General features: G+C 39.8%; 3 protein-coding genes across 5 annotated transcripts in view; 2 read left to right on the forward strand and 1 right to left on the reverse strand.

Moving 5' to 3' along the window:
* dll4 (delta-like 4) overlaps positions 1 to 26,471 on the forward strand; it is a 250,962-nt gene that overhangs the window by 89,299 nt on the left and 135,192 nt on the right. The gene's annotated exons all lie outside the window — the stretch shown is intronic.
* wdr21 (WD repeat domain 21) lies at positions 150 to 5,573 on the reverse strand. Of its 2 annotated transcripts, none has more exons than XM_079346484.1 (14): positions 5,483 to 5,573; positions 5,122 to 5,224; positions 4,875 to 4,996; positions 4,581 to 4,738; positions 4,314 to 4,396; positions 3,825 to 3,927; positions 3,595 to 3,735; positions 3,354 to 3,403; positions 3,183 to 3,262; positions 2,841 to 2,933; positions 2,059 to 2,156; positions 1,719 to 1,895; positions 886 to 1,000; positions 150 to 647 (listed from the first exon to the last, which is right to left on the reverse strand). In XM_079346484.1, the coding sequence occupies exons 2-14, from the start codon at positions 5,217 to 5,219 to the stop codon at positions 415 to 417; spliced, it is 1,551 nt and encodes a 516-aa protein (XP_079202610.1). In that variant the 5' UTR covers positions 5,220 to 5,224; positions 5,483 to 5,573; the 3' UTR covers positions 150 to 414. The 2 variants fall into 2 exon arrangements, with proteins under 2 accessions (XP_079202610.1, XP_079202609.1); XM_079346483.1 differs by having other exon boundaries at positions 5,122 to 5,240; positions 5,483 to 5,562.
* dpf3 (double PHD fingers 3) lies at positions 5,859 to 25,825 on the forward strand. Of its 2 annotated transcripts, XM_079341506.1 has the most exons (12): positions 5,859 to 6,135; positions 13,273 to 13,433; positions 14,737 to 14,844; positions 17,843 to 17,976; positions 18,185 to 18,280; positions 19,139 to 19,211; positions 19,703 to 19,744; positions 21,071 to 21,208; positions 21,354 to 21,482; positions 22,075 to 22,187; positions 22,480 to 22,561; positions 22,703 to 25,825. In XM_079341506.1, the coding sequence occupies exons 1-12, from the start codon at positions 6,104 to 6,106 to the stop codon at positions 22,768 to 22,770; spliced, it is 1,176 nt and encodes a 391-aa protein (XP_079197632.1). In that variant the 5' UTR covers positions 5,859 to 6,103; the 3' UTR covers positions 22,771 to 25,825. The 2 variants fall into 2 exon arrangements, with proteins under 2 accessions (XP_079197632.1, XP_079197633.1); XM_079341507.1 differs by lacking the exon at positions 19,703 to 19,744.

Genomic DNA, 26,471 nt, shown 5'->3' on the forward strand with positions numbered 1-26,471 from the left:
ATTCAGTACTGGACAAAAAAAAAGAGAAAAAAAAGTCAACACCAGAAGCTGCTCCAGATCACAAGTCATATCTCCACATCTCATTTCATTAAAGGCTAACTTGTAGCAGCTTCTGTTGTGTACAATCCCAAAATAAAGTAGGAACTTAATTTGAGTTGCAGTATCTTTTGAATAAAAAAGTCCCATCACAGACATCCTTGAAATTAAGAGCACTTTATGTAAAGGACTTATTATACAGAACTATTAGTCATTCTCTGCTCCTGTTTGTTTCTGTTTTTTGTTGGCACCAATAGTCAGTCAAACGTTACATTGCCCTGAGACTTTAAATCCACTCCACTAACAGTAAAATACCTAAAAAGAGCAAATAATTGTTCTGATAAATTTGGCAGGAGATTTTTTTTTTTTTGTCTGTCCCTAAACGCCCTCCTGCTCCTCTCCTTCGTCCTGATAGTCGGTGTTGTACGGGAAGTAGTAAAGATCGTGTTTGACGGCCATGAGCAGACCGGGGAGCCCCCTGCAGCCGCCCAGCTTTGAAGAGAAGACGACGCTCGGGATCAGGTCATTTGCGACCGGATGTGGAGAAGGAATAGTCCTCAGAAGGTGTCCGTCTTTCAGGCTCCATAAACGTGTGTAGCAATCCTGACCAACTGAGGACGAAAACAGAGGAGTCAGAAACTGTTTTTAGAAGACGGTTGTAAATCAGCTTCAATTCTCAAAATCACTTAAATACCAGTGTTTCTTTAAATCTGCTACTGTGTGACACATTCATCTTAAAGCTTGGGGCACTACTTCACAAACTAAGTATTGGGGTGCAGATGGCCTAGTGGTCATGCTCCACATGCAAAGACTACAGTCGTAGGAGCAGACAACCCGGTCCTCTCCTACCTGCCAACAAAAGCCCCTCAGGCTCATTGACATGGATGGGAAGGTAGGCATGCTCATTGTAGTGTCCTTTGTACTCCTGCACTGGCTTCGTCACTCTGACATCCCACAGCTTAATCTGCACAGAGAGAAAGAAAACAGCCCAAAGTTAAAGTATCCATGTTGGACATTATTTTAGAAATATCTTCTTCAGAACAGAAGTTAAAGCTAGCAAACAAATAATCTCCATTTATATAGTAGCTGATGGATTGAACATAACGCAGCTTTGTAAACACTAAAAGCTTTTTAAACCAGATATATTCATCATGTTCATTGGTATGGTTGATATTGGCCAGCAAAGCAAGTCGATTTCAGTTCCATATAAAGAGCTTAGCATGTTGTGTCATATACTAACACAAAAGCTGCTCCATGTTGTGAGCAGCCTTCTTGCTGACTCGCTGATTTTACAGAAATACATGTTTAAAAGAATGACCTTTTCACTCCTGGGGTAAAGTGTGTGGATGCTGATTAAGAGGTAAGAAAGATAAGAGGGCACATTGTTGATTTAGAAGAGGATAAATCTTATTTTGGATTAATTGGTGGATTCAGGATTGGCATAGTGCACACAGGTTATTTTGGAAAAAAACAGGAAGAACCTCTGACAGACATAAAAGTGTGAGTTTAAAGCTCTTCATATTGTTATTGCATCATTGAACGTTATTGCTCATTGCATATTTATCACGTATAGAACAGGCTTACTCAGAGTCAACACAGCAGAAATATCTAACCAAATGTTTGTGAGAAGAGACAAAGAATAAGCGGCAGGCCACAGAACACGTTCAGGCCTTTAACCTCACCTGGCCCAGCATGTCAGCAGCCAGCAGGTAGTTCTCATCCTGCAGAACGCGTACAGATGTGATGGCTGATTCTTGATGGAAACGACTGGCCTTTGAGCTCTGATCCCTGCGGCCGCGCTGCCGCAGATCAATGCTGAAGATCTCTCCTGATCTGCAACCATTGAACAGCACAGGAACCTAGAGAAGAAGAAGAAGAAAAAGAAAAAGAAAAAGAAAAAAAAAAAAGGTACACTGCTTTCTTAGTCTCTCTTTTGTGTGTTGAAAAAAATGTGAGAGAAATGTATATGACATGTTGTTGCAAGTGAACTCAAATGAAGCTTGAATGAAATAAATGACTCACTCTGACGGCAAACTGCTGAGCCAACACATCGCTGCCTGTGCCGTACGTCTGTGTTCGACCCGTCTCTGCATCTTTCAGAATCACTCTGCGAGACAAACCTGAACATGCAGCCAGAACAATGAGCCAATCTGGATCAATACATCTGAAAGGAGGACAGCTATGCACAGCTACTACAGCTCTCTCCTCTTAATTAGTATTCTAATGATGCGTCGTCATATCACAACATGAATCAAAAATAATCAATCTGATTGGTCTTTCTGCGAAAATATTCAGAAAATCAACAAACATGTCAATGAACTGATTACAACACGAGTAGGTGTAAATTGTTCATCTTACAACTATATTATCCAAATTTATTTTATTTTTTCTGAATTATACTTTCCCACTGTTTGTAGTCATAATTTATTAGTCTGTCTTTTTTGTTCTGTTTTTTTTCTTCTTCTTTCTATGTTCACCTTTGTCTTATGTTACATGCTCTGAATAAATATATCAAAAACAAACTCTGAACTTTAGAGAATCCAAGGCAGATAAATGTGTGATTATAATAATCATATACTCTTTTAAGACTTTTTTTCTGGTCTTTTTGTGCCTTTATTGGAGAGATAGGGCAGTGAATAGAGAAGGAGGTTAAGGAGAGAGAGTTGGTACTGACATACAGGAAAGGAGCCACAGGTTGGATTCGAACCTGGGCCAACCACGTTGAGGACTACAGCCTCCATATATGGGATGCGATATATGAACATTAATGTACAAAATAAAACCTGTTCTAGGTTGAGACCCACCGGTGCTGAAGGTCTTGTCAAACTGGGGATTGAGACACCAGGCACATGACCAGGCTGAAGATATCTTAAAGCTACACAGCATCCCGGGCTGGTCTGAAGCGAGAGGAGAGACGTTAACATGAAGATCTTCACAAAACAAACCACCATAAAATGTCTTTTTCCCTTTCTGCCTGCAGACACATGAGTACATTAAATTACTTATTCTAATTGTAATACCTATAACAGATCAATAACAGCTTTGAGACAAAATCTGAAAAAGTAAACACACTCTACCTTTGCAAAGAAATAAAATAAAGAGTGTGGAAAGTTTGTGAAATGAGAGGAGATCCTCCTCAATACAACCTGGGTTGGAGTTGCTGAAGAGGGAAGCAGGAAGTAAGCTGACGCAGCCGGGGGTGTCAGCTGCTCCGACCAGACACAACCTGAAAGTCCGCTCAGTGAAGGAAACGAAGGAGAAGTGGCAGAGTTCAGACAATTAAGTTTACCGAGAAGGATAAAGCCAAAGAAGGATACAAGACGTGGGAGTCGGGATAGTTGACTGAAGCCCAGCAGATGGAATTCACCTGAAACACATTTGCAGATTTTTACTGACAAAAACTAAGAGTTCAAATGAAAATCAGTGGGCTGACACATTCAGCACAATTGAAGCAAAATAAGCCAAACTGATGATGACTCCTTTAAATGTAGGTACGTTGTGAATCCAGAAACATCTCAATGTTCAGTGTCACTACTGCAGTTCCTGGGCAGCACCCACCTTTCGGTTGGTGAAGTACAGGTTGTCACACATTTCCACAGACAGAGATCCTCTGCTGCTGCTGAAGTTCATGATGCCGTACTTGCAGCCTCCGTGCGACACATCGTTGACGGTGAACACTCGCTCACATGCCGAGTCGCCCTGAGATAAACCAGGAGAGATCATAATTCTAAGTATTTATAGACGACTACCACAGTGATAACAGTGTCGTGTTGCACGTGCATTCTCACCACTATCAGCCGGAAGTTGTCAGTGTTTGGGTTGCTGTTGTCTGTGCTCTGGATCTCCAGTTTGTGTCGTCTCATTGCACTCACCTTCACCTCATGGACTAGCCTAAATGGTTACCATGGTAACAAAGATAAGAACCAATCTCTATTACGCTGATAGAAACGTTGTAAGTAAGGTTTCTATAAATCTATTTTGTTCTTCTTGTGAGTTCAATTAAAATAATTCAATAAAGCAGTAACATGTGTTGGCTTGTTCTTTTCTATGTCTCCGTCTTTTAAACCGCTGTCAAAACCAATTAGCATCGTTATTAGTGGCCTATGTTCTCCAAAGAAAACCACGCTCCACATACAGAACTGATTATCATTAGACTTAAACATACTTTTGCTAGGGTTGCTTTCTGTACCACAGCTATGGTTTTCGTAATATGTACAGTATACAATGACGTCAGCTCTACAGTATGTCTATGAATGTGTGTACACGCAGTTCAGTACCTGTGATAGGAGTTCTCCGGTAACATGCCCAGATGTCTTTTCTGTAGCAGCAGTGAAGTGTTTAGTCCTGTACGCGGAGCTTTCTGTGAGGAAGCAAAAACAAGTTCCTTCATTGAAGAGTCATGAAGCCTTTCTAGGCACAGTGAATAGGTTTGCATTGTAGCAACAAGTCTCATGCACTCTTCCCTGAGCACTTGTAAGTAAAATAAACGAGACTGCATATCTTGCCTGGGCCTAACTTTTATTTTCACCACACCAGAGACTCACTTTTCTGGGCTTCTCATCTTCTGCAAGCATTTTGTTTCTCTGTTTCTCTCGTTCTTTCTCCTGCAGCTGCTCTCTTGTCAGCGGGTTACAGTTGTTGTGTCCTGGCAGCAAGCGAAAGTAACGATTTTTCTCTGGGTCAAAGTAGAAACCGGGCAGCTCTGGAAGCAGAACAGACAACACAATCAAGCATGAAGATATAGTAGTACATAATCGGGGTGCTTGATTTCACGAAGGAAATCTCTGTACACATAGTTTACTCCTAAAGAGCAATAAGAAATAGTGTATTTTACTAACCTGGTGCAACACTGGTGGAAGACGAAGAAGATGAGGAAGAGGAGGAGGTTGAGGATGAGGGTGTCTGGTCATCATATCTTTGGGATGTTCTGTGGTAAGAGCCTGCTTCATTATGTCCAGACCTGGGAACAGGAACATCATTTTTTTTACAAGAATTTGAATGGTACACCATGTGTGTCGTTGCAAAGCGGAACAGTAAAACATTTCCAAATGTTTATAATAAGCTATATTTGTGACAACATCCCACCCAGGTTGGTCCTGCGTGGATCTCTGTCTGTGACTTCTGTACCAGCCGTGGCGTCGCCTGTTTGGTCGCTGCCCTTCTCTCCAGTTCCACTTCTTCATCTATGCTGTGGAGAAATACCCCTGACAAGGCTTTGTATTTCAATCACTTCAGTGAGTAGGAGACAGTAAGGCTGGTGAAACAGCATATGAGCTTGCTGAGGAAGTTGTTGTTATTAGCATTCTTGAGCTTACGCTCGTTATATCAGTCTGCTTGGCACCTTTATATTGATGGCAGACTTTTAAAAATTAATTAAATATTAGAAAAATCTTTTAATGACAGATCAACGCAACCCTTCCGTTGAATAAAAACGCTGTTTTCTCACCAAATTCAATAGCTGTGACGCTTCATAAGCTAACTATGCTAGCTACTGTACGTTGAGTTCCTGCCATTTTGTCCCGCCTTTAAATGTCACTAATTGGCTAAGAGTTAACACTGCTTCATGACGTTTCCGTTACCCATTGGTTGTTTTGTGATTACACTAGCCACACATGTAAAAACAATAGTAGCAATTGATTAAATTACTATGATGAATTTACAACCTAAATTGAAAATATTTAAACAACTATGTACATTCCAGTCAAATGTAGTTTTATTTGTGGCTTTATGATTCCTGAAGAATATAAAATTGAAGATTAGAAGTTTGTTGTTGTTGTTGTTTAAAACAGGTATCAAAACCCTTGACTAAAACTACACATAACAAGGCAAGTTATTTATGAAATTCTCAGATTAAAAGTGAATCCTAGACTTAATAAATAGAAATTGAGATCATCACTCTGTGGAAAGGGACATTGAGGTTGACATTAAGCCACGCCCCCTGTCTTGATGCTGGTGCTGTATTGGTAGGGAGCACAGTGCCCACAACCGCATTGGCTGTTGTGTTTTTTTCATAAGGGTCCCAAACTACACCGAGATTTGGAATATTACGTTACAGTCCAGCAGGAAAATGGCGACTGTCATTCATAATCCTCTAAAATCGTAAGTACATTGAAGAAAAACAACTGTAAAATGTTTGGATGATTGATCGTTAATTAATATTGCCTTTACAATGTATTTAGAGTTAAATGCACGTTTCTGTAAAAATCATTAAATTAACTATTGCAATGGACTTGGTCAGTGACCGTGTGTGTTTTCTGCAGGTACCGTTGTTTTCAGTCTTGTATAATAAAAAGCCATGCACTTATGCACAATCTGCAGAAACCCGCGCGGAGATATCCTCACTTAAACACTCGTGCACTTGGTTTGACTTTAAGAAGTTGCTATTTTCCACATCATCTGCTTCATAAACACGGTTGACAAACGTTTTAACGCATGAATCTTTTGTCAGTGTTAATGGGACGAATTTGCATAGATAATTTGATGCAATTGTTGACACAAAGCGCACAGTAAGGAGCTGACCATAGCTTCGTGCGCGGTTTGTGCTTTTGCTGCGATTGCCACATGCGTTTTTCCTAAAAGATAGCTGATTATTATGTTTGTATACGCGATATCCGTCCTTTGTGCATGTAGCAAGATGTACCATGCACTGCGATGCTGCTACCGTGTGATCTTGATGATCGGAACGGGTACAATTTCTCATTTCATCTGACCTACAATATTGGACAGCATTTATGTTACTTTCAAGAAAAGATTAAATATTGGCAAATACAGGTATGAATACAGGCATATTGAAAACAACTCCATGACAGATCGCATATTGATACTGCCTGATATAGCCTAAAGATCTAATTTTCTACAAGTTTGAACCATAGACTGTAACACACCCCTTTTATGTCTGCACTGCATTTGTGTTGCAGTAAAGTGTATTCATAACTTTAAGATCAGTTAATATTACTGAATGCATGTCTGTCCTCCTACTGGCTGACAGCAAACATTTACAACTGATCATCTGGAATGTGCACAGTCTGCAACTGTCACATAATCTCACGCACATAATCTTGATAGTTTTTTAAAAACAAAAAATACACGTTTTACAGGAATACAATCAGTTTGAACCAATAGTCTGGAGTAGAGTCAACTTTTTCCACTTAATAACATTTTAGTAGTGTCCACCCATATTTTTTACAGTACTGTTGAATGGTAGTATTTATTGTCAGGCAAGTTGGAAATCCTATTTTTCACATAACCAACAATGATATAAAACAGAGATTTAAAATTTAGAGCAACAAAAGGAGAAAAACCTGTGATGCCTGTGAGCTCTTTGCTTAGAGCCAAACCATTTTTACACCCATCACCATTACTTAAAAAAATGCTGCTTTAAGCTGCTGTATTCTATCAAAACAGATTAGGTTGTACACAATGTAGGTACACAGTGTATGTGTGTTTAGTGTCTCTGCAGTTGAGCATGTAAAGCAGCAGATTAGGACTGTCCCAGTATTCTCCTGGGTCCATCTGTTGAGAGAGGGAGAGGTATCTAAAGACAAGATGCTAGGGCAGAGGAGCGAGAACCCCATCTGCCCTTCATATATGGTAGGATTTAATCAGAAAGACTGCTCTAAACCAACCCCCACTCCAATACGTGGAAAAAGGCAAAACAATGAGTGTATTTTTGGTTGCTGACAAAACTAACAACCAAAGCAAACATACACTGTAGAATCTGAATAAAATGTATTGAGTCTGTCCCACAGGATGTATCAGATAAATCATATGCAGTAAATAGGACATTGGTAATAATAATATTTTTAGCTCTATAAGATGATTTTCAAATGTCTGGAGCCAGCACTGAATATTTCTGCCTCTCCATGTTTAGCCATGCATATTTATCCAAAAATCTCATTTCTAAAAGACCTCTTTGTGATTGAAACCTCTGAGGCCTTTAGCTATGAAGAGCTGACATGAGAACTATTCAAATCAGTGTTGTATTATATATGCAGAGGTGTCCTAATGTGGTTATGATGGGTCCATTTGACCTTGTTTCTTATCATTAGGTTGATACACTACAGTGCTCAGGTGGAAAGTAGATTGTTTTTGCACTGGGAATCAGAGGCTGACATTTAGGGAAAATAGAGAAAGTGATGGTGTGTACTGTGGAGGTCAGTGCGTGTGTGTTTTTTTTGCATTTGTAGGCGGTTGTGTGTTGCTGTCCGCCCTTCCCCCCAATTTGCGTGAGAGGCAGCGTGAGTGAGTGATGGAGGTTTTTGGGGCTGAGGGGTATGTGGGGGGTTGTCTGTCTGGCTGCGTTTACTACTGCATACATTTATAATACTGAGTACTCCTGAGCACAGGAGGCAAACTCTGGCCTTTGCAAGCCCCAGGAATCTGGGAATGGTTTCCAGGCATGTGGAATTAAATGGCCAGGAACATTTTATTATAAAAAGAAGGCTCCATGCGGTGATCAAGCCCTTTCTTTTCTTAAAAAAATCTCATCCTGCACATGGAGCTGGCACATGTGGCCCATGTTTGTGTGAGATTTCAAAGAGGACAGTGGGATGATGGAATACGGATGCATGATATTCCTTACAATCCCATGCTGATTGATGGGAATTATCGTTCTGCCTACATTTAAAGCTTCCTCTCCTTCACCTCACCATCCTCCTCCTCCTCAGCAAAACAACAGCAGCATCTGAATCAGGGTTACCCCCTACCTCTCCCACTTGCCCCCCCCCCCCTGTCTGCACTCTCCACCTTTCCCTTTCATTCCCCTTTGTGTTTCTGTTTGCGCACGCACTAGTCTGCGTGTGCGAATGCGCTCGTGCATATGTACATCCGCACATTTGAGAGAAAATCAGTGTGACAGGGTTTGAAAGGGAACACGTGTGCCCCGAGATATAGTGGACCCCTCCTTCTCCCTCCCATTCTCTCTCCTTGGCTCCCCCGCTTCATCTCCTTCCTCTCTCTCTGCGTTATCATAATGCTGCTTGGCCTACAAACCTGCAACCTTGTTATAGAGTATTTTTTAAAAATCACGTTATTATTATCTACGCTTGGTCATGGCTCTTCCTCACTCTCACTCTCAGTAGGAAACTGAGGGGCTGCTGCTGAGGGGCTACATAGCTGTGTTTCAAACATAGTTCTTTTTGTAACATACTATTTGCCAATAACTTATTTGTATTGCATACATTAGGCTCACTTGATTCATACATTTGAGCAGTGGTTTGCATTTTGCACTTTTTTTTTTCTTTTTCATGTTGCACATTTGGCATCTTGATCTTGCCCTGATAACTTACCTGTGTCATCTCCAATGGTTTACCAAAAGCTGCAAGCTTGATATGATGAAAGACTTATTGGTGCATCGGAGCGTGTCAGCTTCTAAAGCTTTCCCCTTAAATCTTGCTTTGTCTGGCTGGCTCTTTTTATTATACATATTGTCTAACCAACATTAGCTTGTGTTTCCAGTCAGACCAGTCAGAGTTTGACTGAATCAATGTTACGGTTGTGTTTCCACCTAAACATAGACCTCCCTGACCAAGGCTACTGTTTGGTTGTTTAAGAACATTACTGTCTATAGTAGGGATGTAAACATTGATCATGAGACAGTTAAAAGCGATTCAAAGGTGCCAAGATTCACATCGGTACACTGAAAAACGAATCGCAGTAATATCATGAGCATCAGCAGCTGTCGAGCAGAAGTGGTTGGTCAGAGTCAAAGAGATTACAGGGTGCATAAGTGTTTTTATTAAGAAATGAAATGAATCCTTTTCAGTCCTCTCATAATTCCGGGCCTGGCAAGTCTCTAAACCACAAGGTTGGGGTTCAACTCCCTGATCCTGCAGTCATATTGCAAAGTGTCCTTGGGCAAGACACTGGAACCCAAATTGCTCTTGCTGCTGCATCAGCGGCGTGTGGATGTTTCTGAATGGATGAGTTAACACTGACAGACATATTACATAGAAGCCTCAACCTTCAGTGTGTGAATGTGACGTAAAGGGGTGGGGTGGAAGAGTATAAAAGCGCTATACAAGCTTCCTTTTACAATATAACATCTACAGTATACCGTATTCAGATGAATCAATTCTGTGATAATAGATGTACCACAAAACATTAACAACCATATAATGATATCAAACTAATAACTGAAGAATATGAAATTGTCCTTACAAGGTAAAGGGCAGGAATGCTGTATTTATTCACTGCAAGTTTTAGATAATTTACACCAATTGTATAATTGTATATTATAGGATGACATATATTGCTGGATCAATATTTTGTTCCACCTCTTGTACATGAAAAAAAAATACTTTGCACTGTCCTTAAGCTCTGTCTCTGTCAACTTTTACTTATCACTACTGTACTTTGATAAGACTGAGCATCACACACAAAGCTCCTTTGTGCTGGTCTGGGAGCAAACACGCACTTACACACACAACAAATGCAGATTTCATCAGTATCCAGGAAGCCGTTGGCCAAGAAGAATTTTCCCCAACATGCAAAACTGGACCTACATAAGCTTCATCACAAGGATCAGGCATACAGACGACTAATGGGTAAGAAGAGGAGCAAAGTTCCATCTCTGGTGGGTGAGACGGGTGAATCTGAGGTTGGGCAGAGGATCTTTGAGGACATGCAACCAACAGACAGATGGCCTTACAGACATAGTAAAACACATACACATTCTTTACTTTCACTTAACCAAACACATCAACAAGAAATGCACAGCAGGCACAGTTGCTTATGTAAGATGTTATGAAGCTGCAGACACTTTGCAGGCAATATGGAATGACACAGTGAAGAGATGGAGGAAAAGTGGGGATGAAGAGAAATGCCTGAAGGTCTAACCTCCCAAACACACACACACACACACAGGATTCAGCTCAGGCAGCAAATACTAAAAGCAGAGACAAACGCTCCCTTCTGGGAATCTGCTGCTACGTGACAGGAAGTCTCTCCTGGAGATCTGGATTTTTTTACATGATTTCTGTGACTGCTGGTTTGTCACACTGTTATAAAAAACAAAAACAAAAAAACCCCCCAGCTGTGTTGCTCATCTGCGTAGATCTCTTGACAAGACCTCAGCTAGCATCAACCCTGTGTTTCAATAAGTTGTACAGTCTCTACACATAAAGGCACATAAAATGCAGAGAGAGCTGCTACTCGATGCTAGCTCGCGTAGTCAGCTGGTGCCTAACCAAAATAATGAAATAACTTGATACATGATAATTGTTAACAGTGTCAAAAAGGTAAGCAGAGGTAAAAAGCGAAAACATTTTTGGGGGGAATGATGTGCAGAAACGGCGCCACAGGTCAGATTCAAACTCAGGCCGCTTCATGTGGCGTGCACATTAACGACTGCGCCCCTCCAATAACTTTGTTATTAGCTACAAATCTCCCCTTCACCTCTAAATATTGTCCAGAGGCTGGACAAGTGCCTTCTTTGTATCCTCCTTTGGAATCTCCTTTGTCTCATCTATTTAATACATGTAGAACCTGGTTAAGTTCCTCTTACGACTCAAATTAAATCTTTTGCCCTTTTTCCCTCACCCTCTTCCTTTTCCATCCTCCACCCTCCCCTCCCTCCACCTCCAAACACTGCTCATCTTTGTGAGATTTGGAGTGACCAGAGTGCTGGTCTTTGTCCAGCTCTGGCATTCTTTACATATCTGTGAAGAGAATCCACTGAGAGACCATCCCTTCTCAGCCTGTCTGGATTCAGAAAGACACATTATGAAATCCTCCTCACAGGAGAAAATGCCAAAATAGTTGCATTCATCCTTTTGTAAAAACATTTACAACCTTCATGTCAACATTGCTGGACTAAATGAAGGGAATTCCTGGAAATCATTCAGTGGAAATACCAACAGCAAACTATGTTATATGGCTGTCTTTTTAAAAAAAAAAAAAATGTTTAAGCAAATGAACATTAAGCTAGGTCTAAAGACGTCATTCGAGTCCAGTCCGGTCTCTGAAGCTGAGCCATGTGTGCTGCAAAACATCAAACAACAAAAAAACGTTCTTTTCTCTAGCTTCCTGTCTGGATTTCAGGTGTAATTAAATACAGCATGACCGACTCAGATGTATTTTTTTGTCCATAGTCGGTCCATGTTGGTTTAGTTTGATCTTTCTGTAATGGTATTACTTGCAGAAATCTTGCCTCTAAACGGGTACTGTGGAGACAATTCATGTCTTGCATCTTGATTTATACTCTCTTACCTCTCTGTGTGTAGCCAGTCTGTTGTATAATCTTCAATCCAGCACTCTGATTTATTTATTAATCTGGCAGATGAAACATTTTTCCCAGCCTGAGTAAAGGTTCCTTTAAAGCTCAGCTGTTTTAAACTGCACATCCAGCACTTTAAGGCAAACAGAGCAAAACTGTGGAGAGCTTTGTGTTTTGTTACTAGGCCAACATTAACCAAGGCTGAACAGGTTCCATCATACTTGATTTGCAGTCCGTACCAAATTATCAGCCTCTCTGCACATGTTATGCTATGAGCCATCTTAACATTTTTTAGCTGACAGGACTTTAACAGCAGGAATGACTCAGTGCACAGAAAGCAGAAATCAAAGAAGCATGCTCCAAATAGCCTAGATCAATAACAGAAAGAGGCTATAATGTTACTAATAGCTACAACGAGATCTTTTTTCACATTACTTGAGATGTTGGATGAATGGTGCGGCCCTTTAAGGGGTAAATGACTACAAGCTTGATGCATTACAGTACATAAATCACACTATATCTCTGTCTTTCCTTCTCATCTATTTCTGCTACAGAGAGGAAATGTATTTATATGGTTGCATATTAATATCATCATTGTTTGTCTTGTATAATATAGTTATCAAACTGTTGGTTAATAATAACAAATTTCCCTGCTAATGTGACTCACCCTGTCCCTACTTCATGGCTCCTCACAATGATGCTTACAACATGAACAGGTGTTAGGTGAACAAAGGTTGATTGGCCGAAGAAGAAGCTGATAGCAGGATAAATTAACAAGAAGAAAAAACATATGGATAATGTCTTGTCGCAGTGGAAAGAATTTATGCATGAATGAAAGATGAATTCTTCAGTTACTCAGATATCGAGGTCTATCATATATGATTGTATTGCTATATATCAATTACTGCAGCATCCCTGTATCATCACATCACTGTTATCGTGGGCCACGTTTCCTGAATTATATCAAGAGTTACCTCGTAATCTTACCACTCACACCCACCATGTTTTCTGTCTGTGTTCAGGCTTGGTGACCAGTTCTATCGGGAGGCGATCGAACACTGTCGCAGCTACAATGCCCGTCTCTGTGCAGAACGCAGTGTTCGCATGCCCTTCCTGGACTCGCAAACTGGTGTTGCACAGAACAACTGCTACATCTGGATGGAAAAGCGCCACCGCCAACCAGGTGGGAAACTCAATCTAATCCCCATAGTGACTTCTTGTCACTGATGTGGCTTTCATATTGTGAATATAACTCTTCCTCACTCAGAACTTCATATCTTAGATTCTAAACTGATCAAGACGTAAAACCGATGTGCTGGGGTTTTTCAGGAGGTTATTTGTTGGATTTTCATTTCACCTAGTGTGTTATTGTCGCTGTAGGATTTTATAAACCGATAAAACAAAAAATATCTGAAGTGTCAATCAGGGAGCTTTAGGGTTGCTGGTAGGCAGATTGTGTGTCGTTTGGACAGAACCATGTGTGCTGTATTCAGTTATTAAGCCTCGCTGGTAAATTAAACTATGTTGGAGGTGGCTGTGGCATTATTAAGATGCAAAGAAAGTGGTTAACTTTCGACCTACGCAGAAACTAGGAGAATAGGAATGCACACATATTGCTGGATAAAAAAAAGATGACTGGATGGATCCCCTCCTGCAATAAAGCCAGCCCACTTGCTGAATTTTCCTTAGACGAAGAGTCAGAATGCTCTTACACACATCTGGGTCGCCTGTACAGCCAAAGGGAACAATCTGCTCTTTACCGAGACACAGACACAAATAGCCTGCGCTCCATCTTGTATGCAAAGCCCTTCAGGCCACACCCTATACTTTGTGGCAGACCTAACTCACATTATATGCATTTATTCTGGGTTTATCCCCCATACCCCCTCCTTCTCCTGATCTTTTCTCTGCTTATGCTGACAGGAAAACATAATTTTCTTACCCTTCATCTTGATGTCTAAGCTAACTAAGCTAACCTTTGCTAAGCTACTGGTTGAAACTGAAACATACAGGAGCAAAGACAAAAAATAAAATTTAAGTACAAAGTAACTTACTTTTTTGTTGAAATAATAACAGAAAATTGTGTTTATTTATTCAGAGGGAAACTGATAACACCATCCACAACATTAAGTAATACATGTCTGTACATTTAAATGTTTGACAAAGTGCCAAACGTGTTCAATTTAAGTGTTTTTGTGACAAAAAGCTTCATATGTATGAACTTAAAAACTGTTTTTGCATGGACCTGGACTAGAGACATATTGAGTATCCAAAAAAACAAAACTACGCCTCTGTGTGTACTGTGTTTTGTATGTGCATGTATGTGTGTGTTGGGAGGGGGGTTATATATCTGGGGTCAAGGTTTCAATGCAAGTTTTGTTCAAATTGTAAGCCTGCCAATGGTTGTTAAAATTCTTCCTGTGTGCCTCTCCTCTCCCTGCTTGTGTGTGCGTCCATAAAATATCTGTGTGTGTCTGTGTGTCCAGGCCAGGCAGCGGGACAGATGTACACATACCCTGCTAGATGCTGGAGAAAGAAGAAGCGGCTCCACCCTCCCCTGGATCCACAGCTCCGCCTGTGTGAGCTTCGGCTAGGTAACACAAACAGAATACACACACACACACACACACACACACACACACACACACACCAGCCAAGGACCACCAGGACCAAGCAGCACATTGACATGCATCAAGAGTGAATACCAGGAAAAACGGCAGTATTGACCAACAGTTATGCAGTAAAAAGCACTTTTACTGCTGCCTCCATTCATCTTGGATTCACATTCCTTTTTTCGAGATGCAAATATATGTTGTGTTTGTGCACTCTATGCACAGTGTATCACTGCATGAAGCTCAGTGGCCTTAATGTTCCCTATCTGACCATCTGGCTCTGGTTAGCCTGTCTCTCTCGCCAGGTCTTCAGGTTCATTCTCTCCCCCGAATCAATGCCTCCTCTCTCTGTTCTCTGGCAGTATGCACACCAACACACACATACACACACGAAATGCACAAACACCCCCACACATGACTCTCCGTTGCAGCACAGAAGCACCCTTAGTGGGCCTCTATAATCATTTGTCCATGAGGCATTAGAATGTAAGTGAGTCCTATGAGGTGGAAGTGTGTGCTTTTTCTGTGTGTGTGTGTGTGTGTGTGTGTGTGTGTGTGTGTGTGTGTGCGTGCGTGTGTACAACCATGCATGCATGCCTGTGTGTGTGTTTTAGGGGATTTTAGCTCAAGGAATGCCCAAGCAACCTGATAAGGGGGAGAAATAAAGGCAGATCTTTGTCATGCCATTGCCACACTATTGGTCCCCTCTCATAGTCTTCCTGACAAAATGTAATACTCAAGAGGTTTCTACAAGGAGCGGTTCAGCTTTCAGCAGAGGACAGTGTTATTTGAAGGGCGAAAAAAGTGAAATAACTCCTCAAAGCAACCAACCAACCTAAGTACCCGCATTGGAAGACATACACTAACAGGAGCACGACAGGCTTTGTAGCTGAGTAAAAGAGAAGAGGGTTTTTTTTTTGTTTTTTTTTCAGTGATTCAATTCTCTGCAGTTTGTCCCAGATATCTATCATAACACAACAGAGGAATGTGTGTGCGCCCCTTTCGGTGCTTTTTCGAAAATGCTTTATGTTTATTTATTACTTCCAGAGCAGAGAGATTTGTCTCTGTGTGTGGAGATACGTGGAGACTTTGTAACAAGGTTATTTTGACATGGTTTGAAACCTAAATTGAATTCTCCAAAATCCTCGGCTTTCCTCAATGTCACAGCTTAAAGTGTGAGTGGTTTACCCCTGCAGTCATATTGCTCCCTCAGTATAAGCATCCTGTTTCATATTTTTAAGGGTTAAAACAAAATCAGCAAGAAAATTAGGTTCAGATTTTTGCAATACTAAAAAAATCAATAAAAGAACAAACATTATTTGATTGGAAAGATTTCAGACTTTATTGAAACACGCCCTCCAACATCTGTCGTACCACAGGTTTCAATCCTGGATCCCTTGTAGTTCTCCATCAGTTTACCTACCTTTGAAATGACTGCATTAAACACAAACAGCTGCAAACCTTGGAAAAACAACAATCAATGATGTTGCCCAGGAAATAATTGTAGTTGGAGGCAGTTATGGGATTTGTATACACTGAGTCCTTGTTTGCGCTCAGATTACAATTTACATAATCACCTCTTATTATTATTTTTTCATTTACCTCTTAACAGTTTTTTTTTGTGTTCATCTTACAGCATGTTTTTTATTCTGCTGCTTATGTGTTAGGCGTCATTAGCCTAATATCATCTGTGGGAAACTTGCTTCACCAAAGTTATAAACAACTTCTTTGCCCTGTATCAATCATTGACTGTATATGAGGATGGACTATGTGTCTCAACCCATTGCTGTTCAACCCTCTCGACATGCCAAAAAACATATTTTACCTACCCCAAAAAAACGGAAGAAATCCTACAAATCGTTTAGATCAGCCTACAACATGAACACAATCTTCTGTCAATTCGAAGGTGACACTCCTTATTATGGAAAGTTTGAATGACTGTGGTGTTAGTGTTGGATACGTTTCCTTGAAAAAAAAGCTGATTGAAAGAGCTGTCAATCACACAGTGTGGCTTTCTTTAAAAAAATAACAAATTAATACTAAAGTTATCTGAAAAATAAACACTGGACTTATAAATAGGCATGAGAATTACTATCCATAAGACAGAAACGATGGTTGTGAAAGAACTATTTGATGTGATTTTAGAGTTTGTCCCATCTGTTAAACATGAAGGAGACGGAGTTTATGGCCTGTACTGCAGCCAGTCAGCAATGGGAACTCACAACCTTTTTGCTTTACTTTCGGGGAGCTCTCTTGTTGTTCTTCTCTTCCATAGACTTAGGCATCGATCAAGCAGGATGGGTGAAGGCATAGAAAAAATGGGTGAAAGTGATTCAGTGTAGAAGAAGAGGAGTGGTAGGGGGGATCAGCAGAGAATAGCGGTGAAGAAAGATACATAAGATATTGGTTATTGGGGGCGGGGTGGGTGGTGTTAGTGGCAGGTTTAGGGATTTAGGGACGTGCAGCAGCTCTAAATTCAATAAAAACACATCACAGCCTCTACAGTCTCGCTCCCTCCCTGCCTTTCTTATCAGATCTCTGCTTTCATTTTGCCTTCATCCTGGTGTTAGTGTTCAAAGACGAAGACAGAGATGCAGCAGCAATTCATTGCCACGGAAATGAAAAAAGGGAGAGGGAAAAAGATAAAGTAGAATCAAGCAATTTACTACAACTCTTTAAGGTTCCTTATTTTGTTCTATTGTTTAAAGCTGCTTCCTCTTCTTTGTTGTTGTTGGATCTTGAACATGCTATGGCTCTGTTCCTAAAACTCCCTCGGCATCCAAAACAGAGGGATCACTAACACTGTCTCACTATGTCACATATTGATATCGATGGGTTCGATCTGCAGCGAGACGTGCCTTTTAGTCATCCCAAATACGAGGTCAGGAAAACAAAATGATGTATTCAGGTGTGGACCACAGCTTGTTCAGAGCTGTCACCTTTAATGATATTTTCCCTCTTTTATCGTCATCCTGCTTAGAGGCCGAGCTGGCCCCCAAGCGCGAGGTCCCACCAGGAGAGGCCACAGCCTTGGAGGCTCTCCTGAGGGGGGACAACGTACTGGAGAAAAAAAACAACATCTGTAAAGAAGAGGAGACACTACTGGAAATACAGGTATTCAGCTCTTTGAGCCAAATGAGCTGTATAATGCATACATATGAGGCATATGAAAATATGCCATATAAGAACAAACATATGAGGGATTTAAATGAGAGCTGTGAGGTGTGAATGATCAAATGAATAAACAATATTTACACGTTTTTAAAGCCAACATTTTCTTTAATGGTGTTTCTTACTGTTTGTGTGTTTTTGTGATCTGTAGAGAGTTTTGGAGGCAGAAGAAAACGGAGATGGTTTCCAAGATGATGATGACTTCGAACTTGACACTCCAAAGAGAAAGAACAGAAACAGAGGCAAAGTAAGAGTCAATGTGTTTAATTCATGCTGTCCAAAAGGAATGTACCGTACTTTAAACAACGTACAATTAACTAAATAGAGTGAACGTGAAGGTTATCTATCCAGCATCTTTTCAGGATTGAAGCAGAATGTTATGAGATACTGAACCATGTCCTAAGGGTCTTACACTCAACAAATGTTTTCATTTATTTAAACGACCAAAAGGACAACTTGTGCACAACCAGCCTACATTTTCAGGTGCCGGTATGTTGAAATTACATGCAATGAAAAAATAGGACAAAACAGGACTGATGTATTTTTAACCAATGTTTGAGTTATCTTTTAAAGGTGAAGTAGTTCTCACAATCGCTGATATGTGCTGGAAATTTGTTACAGGACTGTGTGCTTCTAACAGACGCCACTTTTTTGACTAAATTCAGTTCTTCGCCTCAGTACATCACAGTCTCCTCGAGCTTGTGCTCTGGTGTTTGTCCTTTTATTTTCCTTTTTCTGGATATTTATAATCCATATAATTTAATTGTGAGGTGCCGTGAACAAACCATGTGAAAAACAAACATCCACAAGGGTTCAGTAACTGTTCCAAATTTTACATTGACTAATGATGTTGCAATAATGACATAATTGTGACTGCCTTTTTGAAGTGAGACGTTTTAAGGTTCTTGCTGTTGTATGCTTTTGCTGACGGCAAAATCAGGGAAGATCTACTATAATAGACATTTGACAGGTTGATCTTAATATAACATACACAAGTGAACATAATAAGCTATGTTTCTTGTATTTATTAAACGGTTATATGTACAGTCCTTTTGATTTGTGCTTTAATATTGAATCATCGGTTGGTGTTGTTTTCCCGACATAGAACAGAGGATCCAGTCGCAGAAGAACAGAACCTGTAAACACGGACGACCAGGACAAACCTTACGTCTGTGACAGTAAGAGAACCGAAAACATCATTCTTTGTAAATCACGTGATCTGTGCCATGTGTTTTTGGTTTACATGTAAGTCTATGTAAGTCACACTGTTTCTTAAAGTCAGAGAAAACGTAGAAAGAATTCCAGCAAATAACTTTAAGCTAACCTATTTTCTTTATGACGTATGATTTGTCGACATGCCTAGTCCAAATTCTTACGTACGCCGTGTTTAAGAAAACACAGAAAAAACCAGCAGACGAGTTGTTTTCTCTCATCTTTCGTGTTGGCCACCTCTCCCTCTTGTTCTAAGAGCAGTCCTCTGCAGCATGATGAAAGGGTTTTCTGTTTATCGAGACCTGACTAGCATGCCATTTGCATACTTAGGCAGAATCCTTCAGGAATGGGGGATGTGGACGCAGTTAGCCTTACTCAATAAATTCAATCTCATCCTCATTTTGTGTCTTGTTCTGTCTTTCCTTTATTATTTGCTTTTGTGTCTTCTCTGTTCCAGATAGATACAAACAAAAGCATAACTCAAAAAAGGCCGAAGAAGGTACCTGAAACTGTCGCCATCCTGTCTTTTGTAGCATCTTTATTATCGGCCTTCTTGCTCATGGGCATCTGGTGTGGAAATGGCTGACTGATTTCTAAACTTTCAGAGATACTGTTTCTGCTGCTTTAAATGCTTTCTGCTGCTCCTCAGTTCATTGCAAGCATTTGCATGTCACTAACGCTACGCCATGAGCCTTCATGCTTGCTCATTGCAAGGCATGCCACAAATAATGCTCGAATAGAAGCTGTTGTCGCACTGGGTGATGCATGTTTCTTAGGGCCTCTCTAGCAGTGATGTGATCCACAGATGTAGCCATTGTAGAAGTGTTTATAGTGGGTGGAATTCCTTAAAATTTTCACATGGATCCTTTTTTAGCCAAGTGGTTGAATTGGCGGCATTCTGTGATAAAATATGTAACACTAAAGTTGCTGCAGAATTGGCTGCATCAAGAAACGTGGCAGAAAAATAAAGCAAAAGGAGACTTCTATGATGGCTACAGCTCTAGTGTGCTAGTTAAAAAACCCCAAGAGCTCCTACAATTTTAGACCGTAGAGTCTAGTTCCCCTATGATTATCTTACAAAATGTTTCCAAGCCAATCGTTTTTTATTTGGTAAAGTTATGACTTCATGGTATCACAATTTGAAAAAAAAAGGCACATGTCAAGCTGTTTTTGAAAACAGCTTTCGGCTGGTACTCCTGACACAGGCCCAATGTCCCATATACGCTACAGTTTCCTGGAAAAATGTTTTATTAATTAGAGACAGAGATATGATTGTCCTTTCTGCAACTGAATTTAGTGCAGTAGCTATCCCTACTAGCTATCGTGTTGCCTTAATTTAGCTATAATGTAACTTTCTTAATTATTAAAGAACAGACAATAGCTAGATAATTCAACGTTCTGGATATTTAGGCATATTATCAAACCTTTTATCAACATTGTCTTAAACAAATCGGAGTATTAATTATTTAAATTATTCGTGTTTACTAAGTGGACTTTTTATACTTGAATTAATTGTAACAGTATTCACAGTGAGTCGTTTTTACAGTTTAATGGCGGCTTGGGGATGTAGCGCACTTGTTCCTGCAGTAAATATAATTGTTAATCACATAGAATAAATGTGAAGCAGAGTAAACTACCAATCATTAGAACTAATAGTGAGTTGAGAGCGTCTGCAATTTGTCTCTTTGCAATAAATCTGTTTTTTGTCCAGTTTATTCAGGGCTGACAGTTGAGTAAAAGCAGACTCTTTGTCCATTATACTACCTCTCTACTGTATCACATTGTTGTATGTTCTTCTAATGAACCTGCTGTGCTTTCTCCGTAGTCTGTGGAAAGCGCTACAAAAACCGGCCTGGCCTGAGCTACCACTACACCCACACTCACCTGGCGGAGGAGGAGGGTGAGGAGGAGAAGGAAACAGATATTGCCCCATCCCCTCCACGGTACTCCGACAACCACAAACGTAAGACGCTGGACAACATTTAGTTACATTAACCACGTAGCGAGTGAGAGTCTGTGTTTTTATTTAGAAAAGTCCAAGATAACTTAAACCTGTCAAATAACAGCTCATTGGTTCTTCTCCTTCTTGTGTCTGTTCTTGCTGACAGCTCAGAAAGCTCCAGACGGCTCTATCATCCCCAACGACTACTGTGACTTCTGCCTGGGAGACCAGGACTCCAACAGGAAGACGGGCCAGGCTGAGGAGCTGGTGTCCTGCTCTGACTGTGGACGCTCAGGTGAGTCTGCTATTTCTGTCACATAGAGGGGTTTCTCATCAAACTTCAGGGTCTTTGTGGTCTGTAAAATTGAAGGAGACCATAAGTGGTTCTTTTCATTCCTCCCAAATCAGTGCTTTTTAAAGAAAACTATGATTGATTTCAAAATCACAGCCAGAAAACCAAGGCTTATCAAGGCTTTCATTATGAAGCTAGAGTAAGCTGTTAGCTTGGCATAAAACTAGGAAGAAGGGGAGGAACAGCTAAGTTTTAGTTTTTGTTAACAGGGATATCAAAAGGTATTTATGTGACTCATCAAAGAACAGTATTAATAACTCAGTAACTTAAAGTATAGCTAAATTGACAAAAACCCACAATTTTCAAAGGAGCTTCGAACTAACAAGATAAACAAACACTTTAGAAATGCCATTAGACAAATGTGTTATGTCTGGATGGAGTCAGGCCAGCTTTTTTCCACCTCTCAGTCAAGCTAAGCTAATCCCAGATGTAGCTGTAAACTTGACAAAAGACATCAAGTGGTGTGTATACAGTGAGTCACTGCATCCTCACTTCCTATTCACTTTTCTTGTTTCTCCTCATCCTCGCCTCACAGGTCACCCTACATGTCTGCAGTTCACTGACAACATGATGCAGGCAGTGAGGACGTACCAGTGGCAGTGTATAGAGTGCAAGTCCTGCAGCCTGTGTGGCACCTCAGAGAATGACGTAAGTACAGTACATACAACATTATTTATACATAAGCATGTAAGGAGAAACAAGCCTTGTGCATTCTTTTATGAAAATAGATTTTCTTTGATATCTTTTGTAAAACCCAACCAGCTTGAAACTTCTCATAGGAGTTTTAAGTTCTCTGTTGAATGCAACGTTAAGCATAATAGAAGCAAGATTTAAAACTAGGATTGACTAACTAAAAAGCAGAGTTAAAATGATTTTCCTGCTTTCTGCATATATTTTGTGGGTTTTATCTTTTCAATATGTTTGTGTGCTACCTGTGCAGGACCAGCTGCTGTTCTGTGACGATTGCGACAGAGGATACCACATGTACTGCCTGAAGCCTCCAATGACCCAGCCTCCAGAAGGTATGGCTCTCATAGGATTTAATATGCATCAGAGAGTTTATGTCAACATGTCTTGTATGGGTATACAGCTTGTAAACATAGGGTATATGGAACAGGCCAAGATTTTCAGGCTCTCTTTCTTCCTCTTCTTTACCTCCACAGGGAGCTGGAGCTGTCACCTGTGTCTGGACATGCTTAAAGACAAAGCCTCAGCATACGGAGAAGCATAACTCCCTGGACATCTGTACTCACGTATTCATGATGTGAATTTTTACCTTCAAATTGTTTGATATAACCACACATTAACAGAACATTTCTGTCAGACAGAATCAAACACACACAGATACAGACACCCTTACATAAACTCTTTCGTGCATTAGCAGGCTACGGTCGGTTTCCTGTGCAAGGCGTAGAGATGCTCCTCTCATACAGCTGAGCAGAACTCCAGATGTAACAGCTTCCACATGCAATCTCCACCATAAATTATCTAACAGCAGGCCTGCCATTCAGTCATTTCTCTACCTCACCACTCAGCTAATGGCAAGACGCCAAAGCAACACTGTGTAGTACAATGGTATGTTTAAGATTTTGAACCAAAACGTGATTTTCATTTTGTCTGTGTGGGGTTAAAATTCATTTGAGTTAGTTGGAAGAGGTTTTGTGCTGTTCATGCTCTGCAATGAGAGAACTTAAGTGGGTTTGACTGATGTTTGTTTAAATTACTCCATCCAGCTCTCCTCCTCTCCTGTGTTTACACTCAGTGACATTCCTGTTTTATTTCTGGATAGACTCAGTGCTTGTTATGCTATCATTTACAGGTTTTTTCATGCTCGTTGAATGTTAACTCCAGGGCTAAGAGGACACAAAGCTATGAAACTGCCTGGATAGTTCCTGTTGGCATTTTTAATCCACTTCTGTTTTGTTGTATCCTTGCAGGTCACAATGGTGCTAAATTTGACACTTTACAAATATTATAGGAGGTCTTTACATAGAAAAAATAACTTATTTATTTTTTAAAACGTTCTAACGTTACTGTCAATGTGATCATTGTTACTGTTTATTAGCAGTTCCCAAACATCTATGTCATGCTTCCAGTTTATAAGCTGATAAAATAGTTGTCCCTCTTTTATATCACAACAAAATGTTATTAAAACATTTTTTAACTCGTAAAAGTGAGATTAAACTCTGTTTGTGTTTTTAAACAAGGTTCAGGTGTTTAAATGGGATACACCAACTACATCAAACTTACCATCAATGTCATCTTCTTCATATTTTGGATTTGACTCAAATTTTGAACAAGTCTAAGCAGTTGTCATTCCCCGCTTGTCATCTTGTAGATACTTGATTCAGAGACTTCTTTTCACCGCAGAGACTTTTTATATCGGGAATGCACAGGTTGAACTAATAACTTCCGTAAATACTGGAACTAAGTCAAGATTTTAACCAAGGCCAGCAAGAATTATGTGCTCATGCTGTACAATTTGGTTGGCAAGCACAAAGTCAGAATCCACACTGTATGAGTTAAATCGGGACAGAGCTTTGGCAACTGTCAAAAAAGTTTCCTTTGAAAATTCCTACCAACGTCAGATGTATTTTAGTTTTGTCAGAAAATGCGGCTTACAATGAGAGCCAGATTCAATTGCCACTGAATGTTTTAATTTTTGTCAAGCATCAAGCATTTTATTGGCTCCAAAATGTCTAGGATTTTATTTTGTGATTGGGATCCGTGATATGTGCCAAGGCTTTTTTAATTAAACTCAGATAGCGTCCTTTTATCTAAGTAAATTGGTTAAAAAAATATGAATACAATCACCACTTGATTTTTTATGTCGCCACCTTATTAATTTTAAACAAAACCTCTGTTAGAGCACACTGAATAGCACATGTTAACTGTTTTAGGTGTTACATCTAAAGAGGAAAAAATAGCTCAAAGTTAACCTACTCCTCAGATAATACAAAGTCAGAATGAAATACTATATTTGTATTAAAGGGTTGAGCTGCTATCCCTGGTAGCTCCTCTAAAACAATTGCATTTGCTACTTGTAACTCATCCTAAAGGGGAAAAAAATGGTTTGGTAATAGCATTAGCTTGATTCTTGATAACAGCTTTTATTGGGAAACTATTAAGCACTACATGCTAATGTTTGCAGTCCGTTTTTGTCCTCTCAATTTTTGGTTCTAGAAACATTTACACTGTCTACTAATCACAACCCAAAGCCATACCACGCCTACAAACATTTGCTGAAGAGCCTCCCACAACCTCGGCTTTCAGAGAGCTTCTCACCTGCGCTAATTTTTGCTAGGTTACAAAAGTACATTTTTATGGTTCCCTCTGTAATGTCATTGAGGTGTGTTTTAGTGTGCTTAATATTTGTGTTAATTCAAGGAAGTTTCCTCAAGAAAACTTAAACACAGTGTGAGGGAGTCATGTCCTGGTATTAGCAGCAGCTCTAGACTAAGAAATGGTTCCCTTTAAAAGAAAAAGAAAACTAGCGCCTCTGCCATTGTTGTTGATGATCTGATATCAGAAGTTTTTGTCTCAGTATGCTGAGCACTCACAATGCAACATTTTGCTCTCTGTTTTCCCCCTGATATAACTCTGTGCCCTCCAGAGGTCCCCATCCCAACATTTGGGAACCATTCCTTTTAACTAAAAAGTTGAGTGCGCTCATTATCAGCCATTGATTTGTAACTTATTATGGACAGTCAATATGAACTGTATTTAGCCTAATAGTGAGTTCTTTCTGAAAGCTGGTACTGATTCTAGTGCATATAAAACCAGATTTAATTTGGTCATTTTAATTACGGTAGTACATAAGTAAACTGTTGACTTGGTTTCACATAAAATGATGACTAAAATCTGCAAATCTCTACTCATGTAATCCATTTAAATAAAGAACATGTTGCATCACTAACGTCATGCCCTCTAAACAAAAGCTTATTTATGAATGAAAGAAAACACAGATTCAAAACTAAACTCAATGTACAGTGTATGTAAGCCTTTACAGGATATCAGACAATGCATTTGTTTTTTTTGTTTTTTTACTGAGTTTGTATTTGATATTGCTTTTCCACTGACAATCATGAGCTAGCATAGATACAGTACATCTTGTTTATAATATGCAGAGGGTTTTATTGTGCTTTTTTTATGTTGAGTATAGTGACACTTAATGTCTTCCTTTTAAATAAACATTGGTCATTTGATGCATTCAGCTGCATTGATTCAGTGTGTTGTGTTTTGTAAATGTTTTGCTTTGTGATTAAATAAAGACTTTTACACAAAGAGTACTCTTTTCCATGTTTCGGTTCTTTTCCTGTGATCCTTTAGGCTTAGTGCAAAAAACAAAGCATTGACCAATTTCATGGCTTTGTGTTTGTAAGGAAATTAATGATTTCTGTTTAGATATGGCAGGGATCCTTACTAACACTTGTTACAGAATGTTAACTCATATTTGCAAAAAGGCAACAAAGAGGAGAGTTACTTTTTAGTGTAAGCCAGATGGTGTTCTTTGATTGTCATGGTATTCATCTTAGCTCAGGATTTTACCACTCAGACACCTCAGACATTTTTTCATAAGAGCTGACCTCCTCACAATGCAGACATGATGATAGTGAGGACTTGGCTGGAAAATGTATTACTGCAGGTGCTACAGATGCAGCGCCCTCTAATGGAGGATTTTGTGGATTATTTGATGCCGATTTTTAATTATTTTACTACCATGTGAAATTCTTTTTGAATATAGTTAAACCTTGTTAGATTTGCGTTTGGAAAAAGAAAACCTTGACACGGGCTACAAATTAGCCATGTCTGGAAACATACTTTGTATTTTTACAAGAAGCAATGTTCATTGTGTTAAATTAACCAATAATAAATAAATACAAAAGTACATTTTTATGGTTCCCTCTGTAATGTCATTGAGGTGTGTTTTAG

Source organism: Symphodus melops, assembly GCF_947650265.1.
Source record: "Symphodus melops genome assembly, chromosome: 1".
Classification (NCBI taxonomy): domain Eukaryota; kingdom Metazoa; phylum Chordata; class Actinopteri; order Labriformes; family Labridae; genus Symphodus; species Symphodus melops.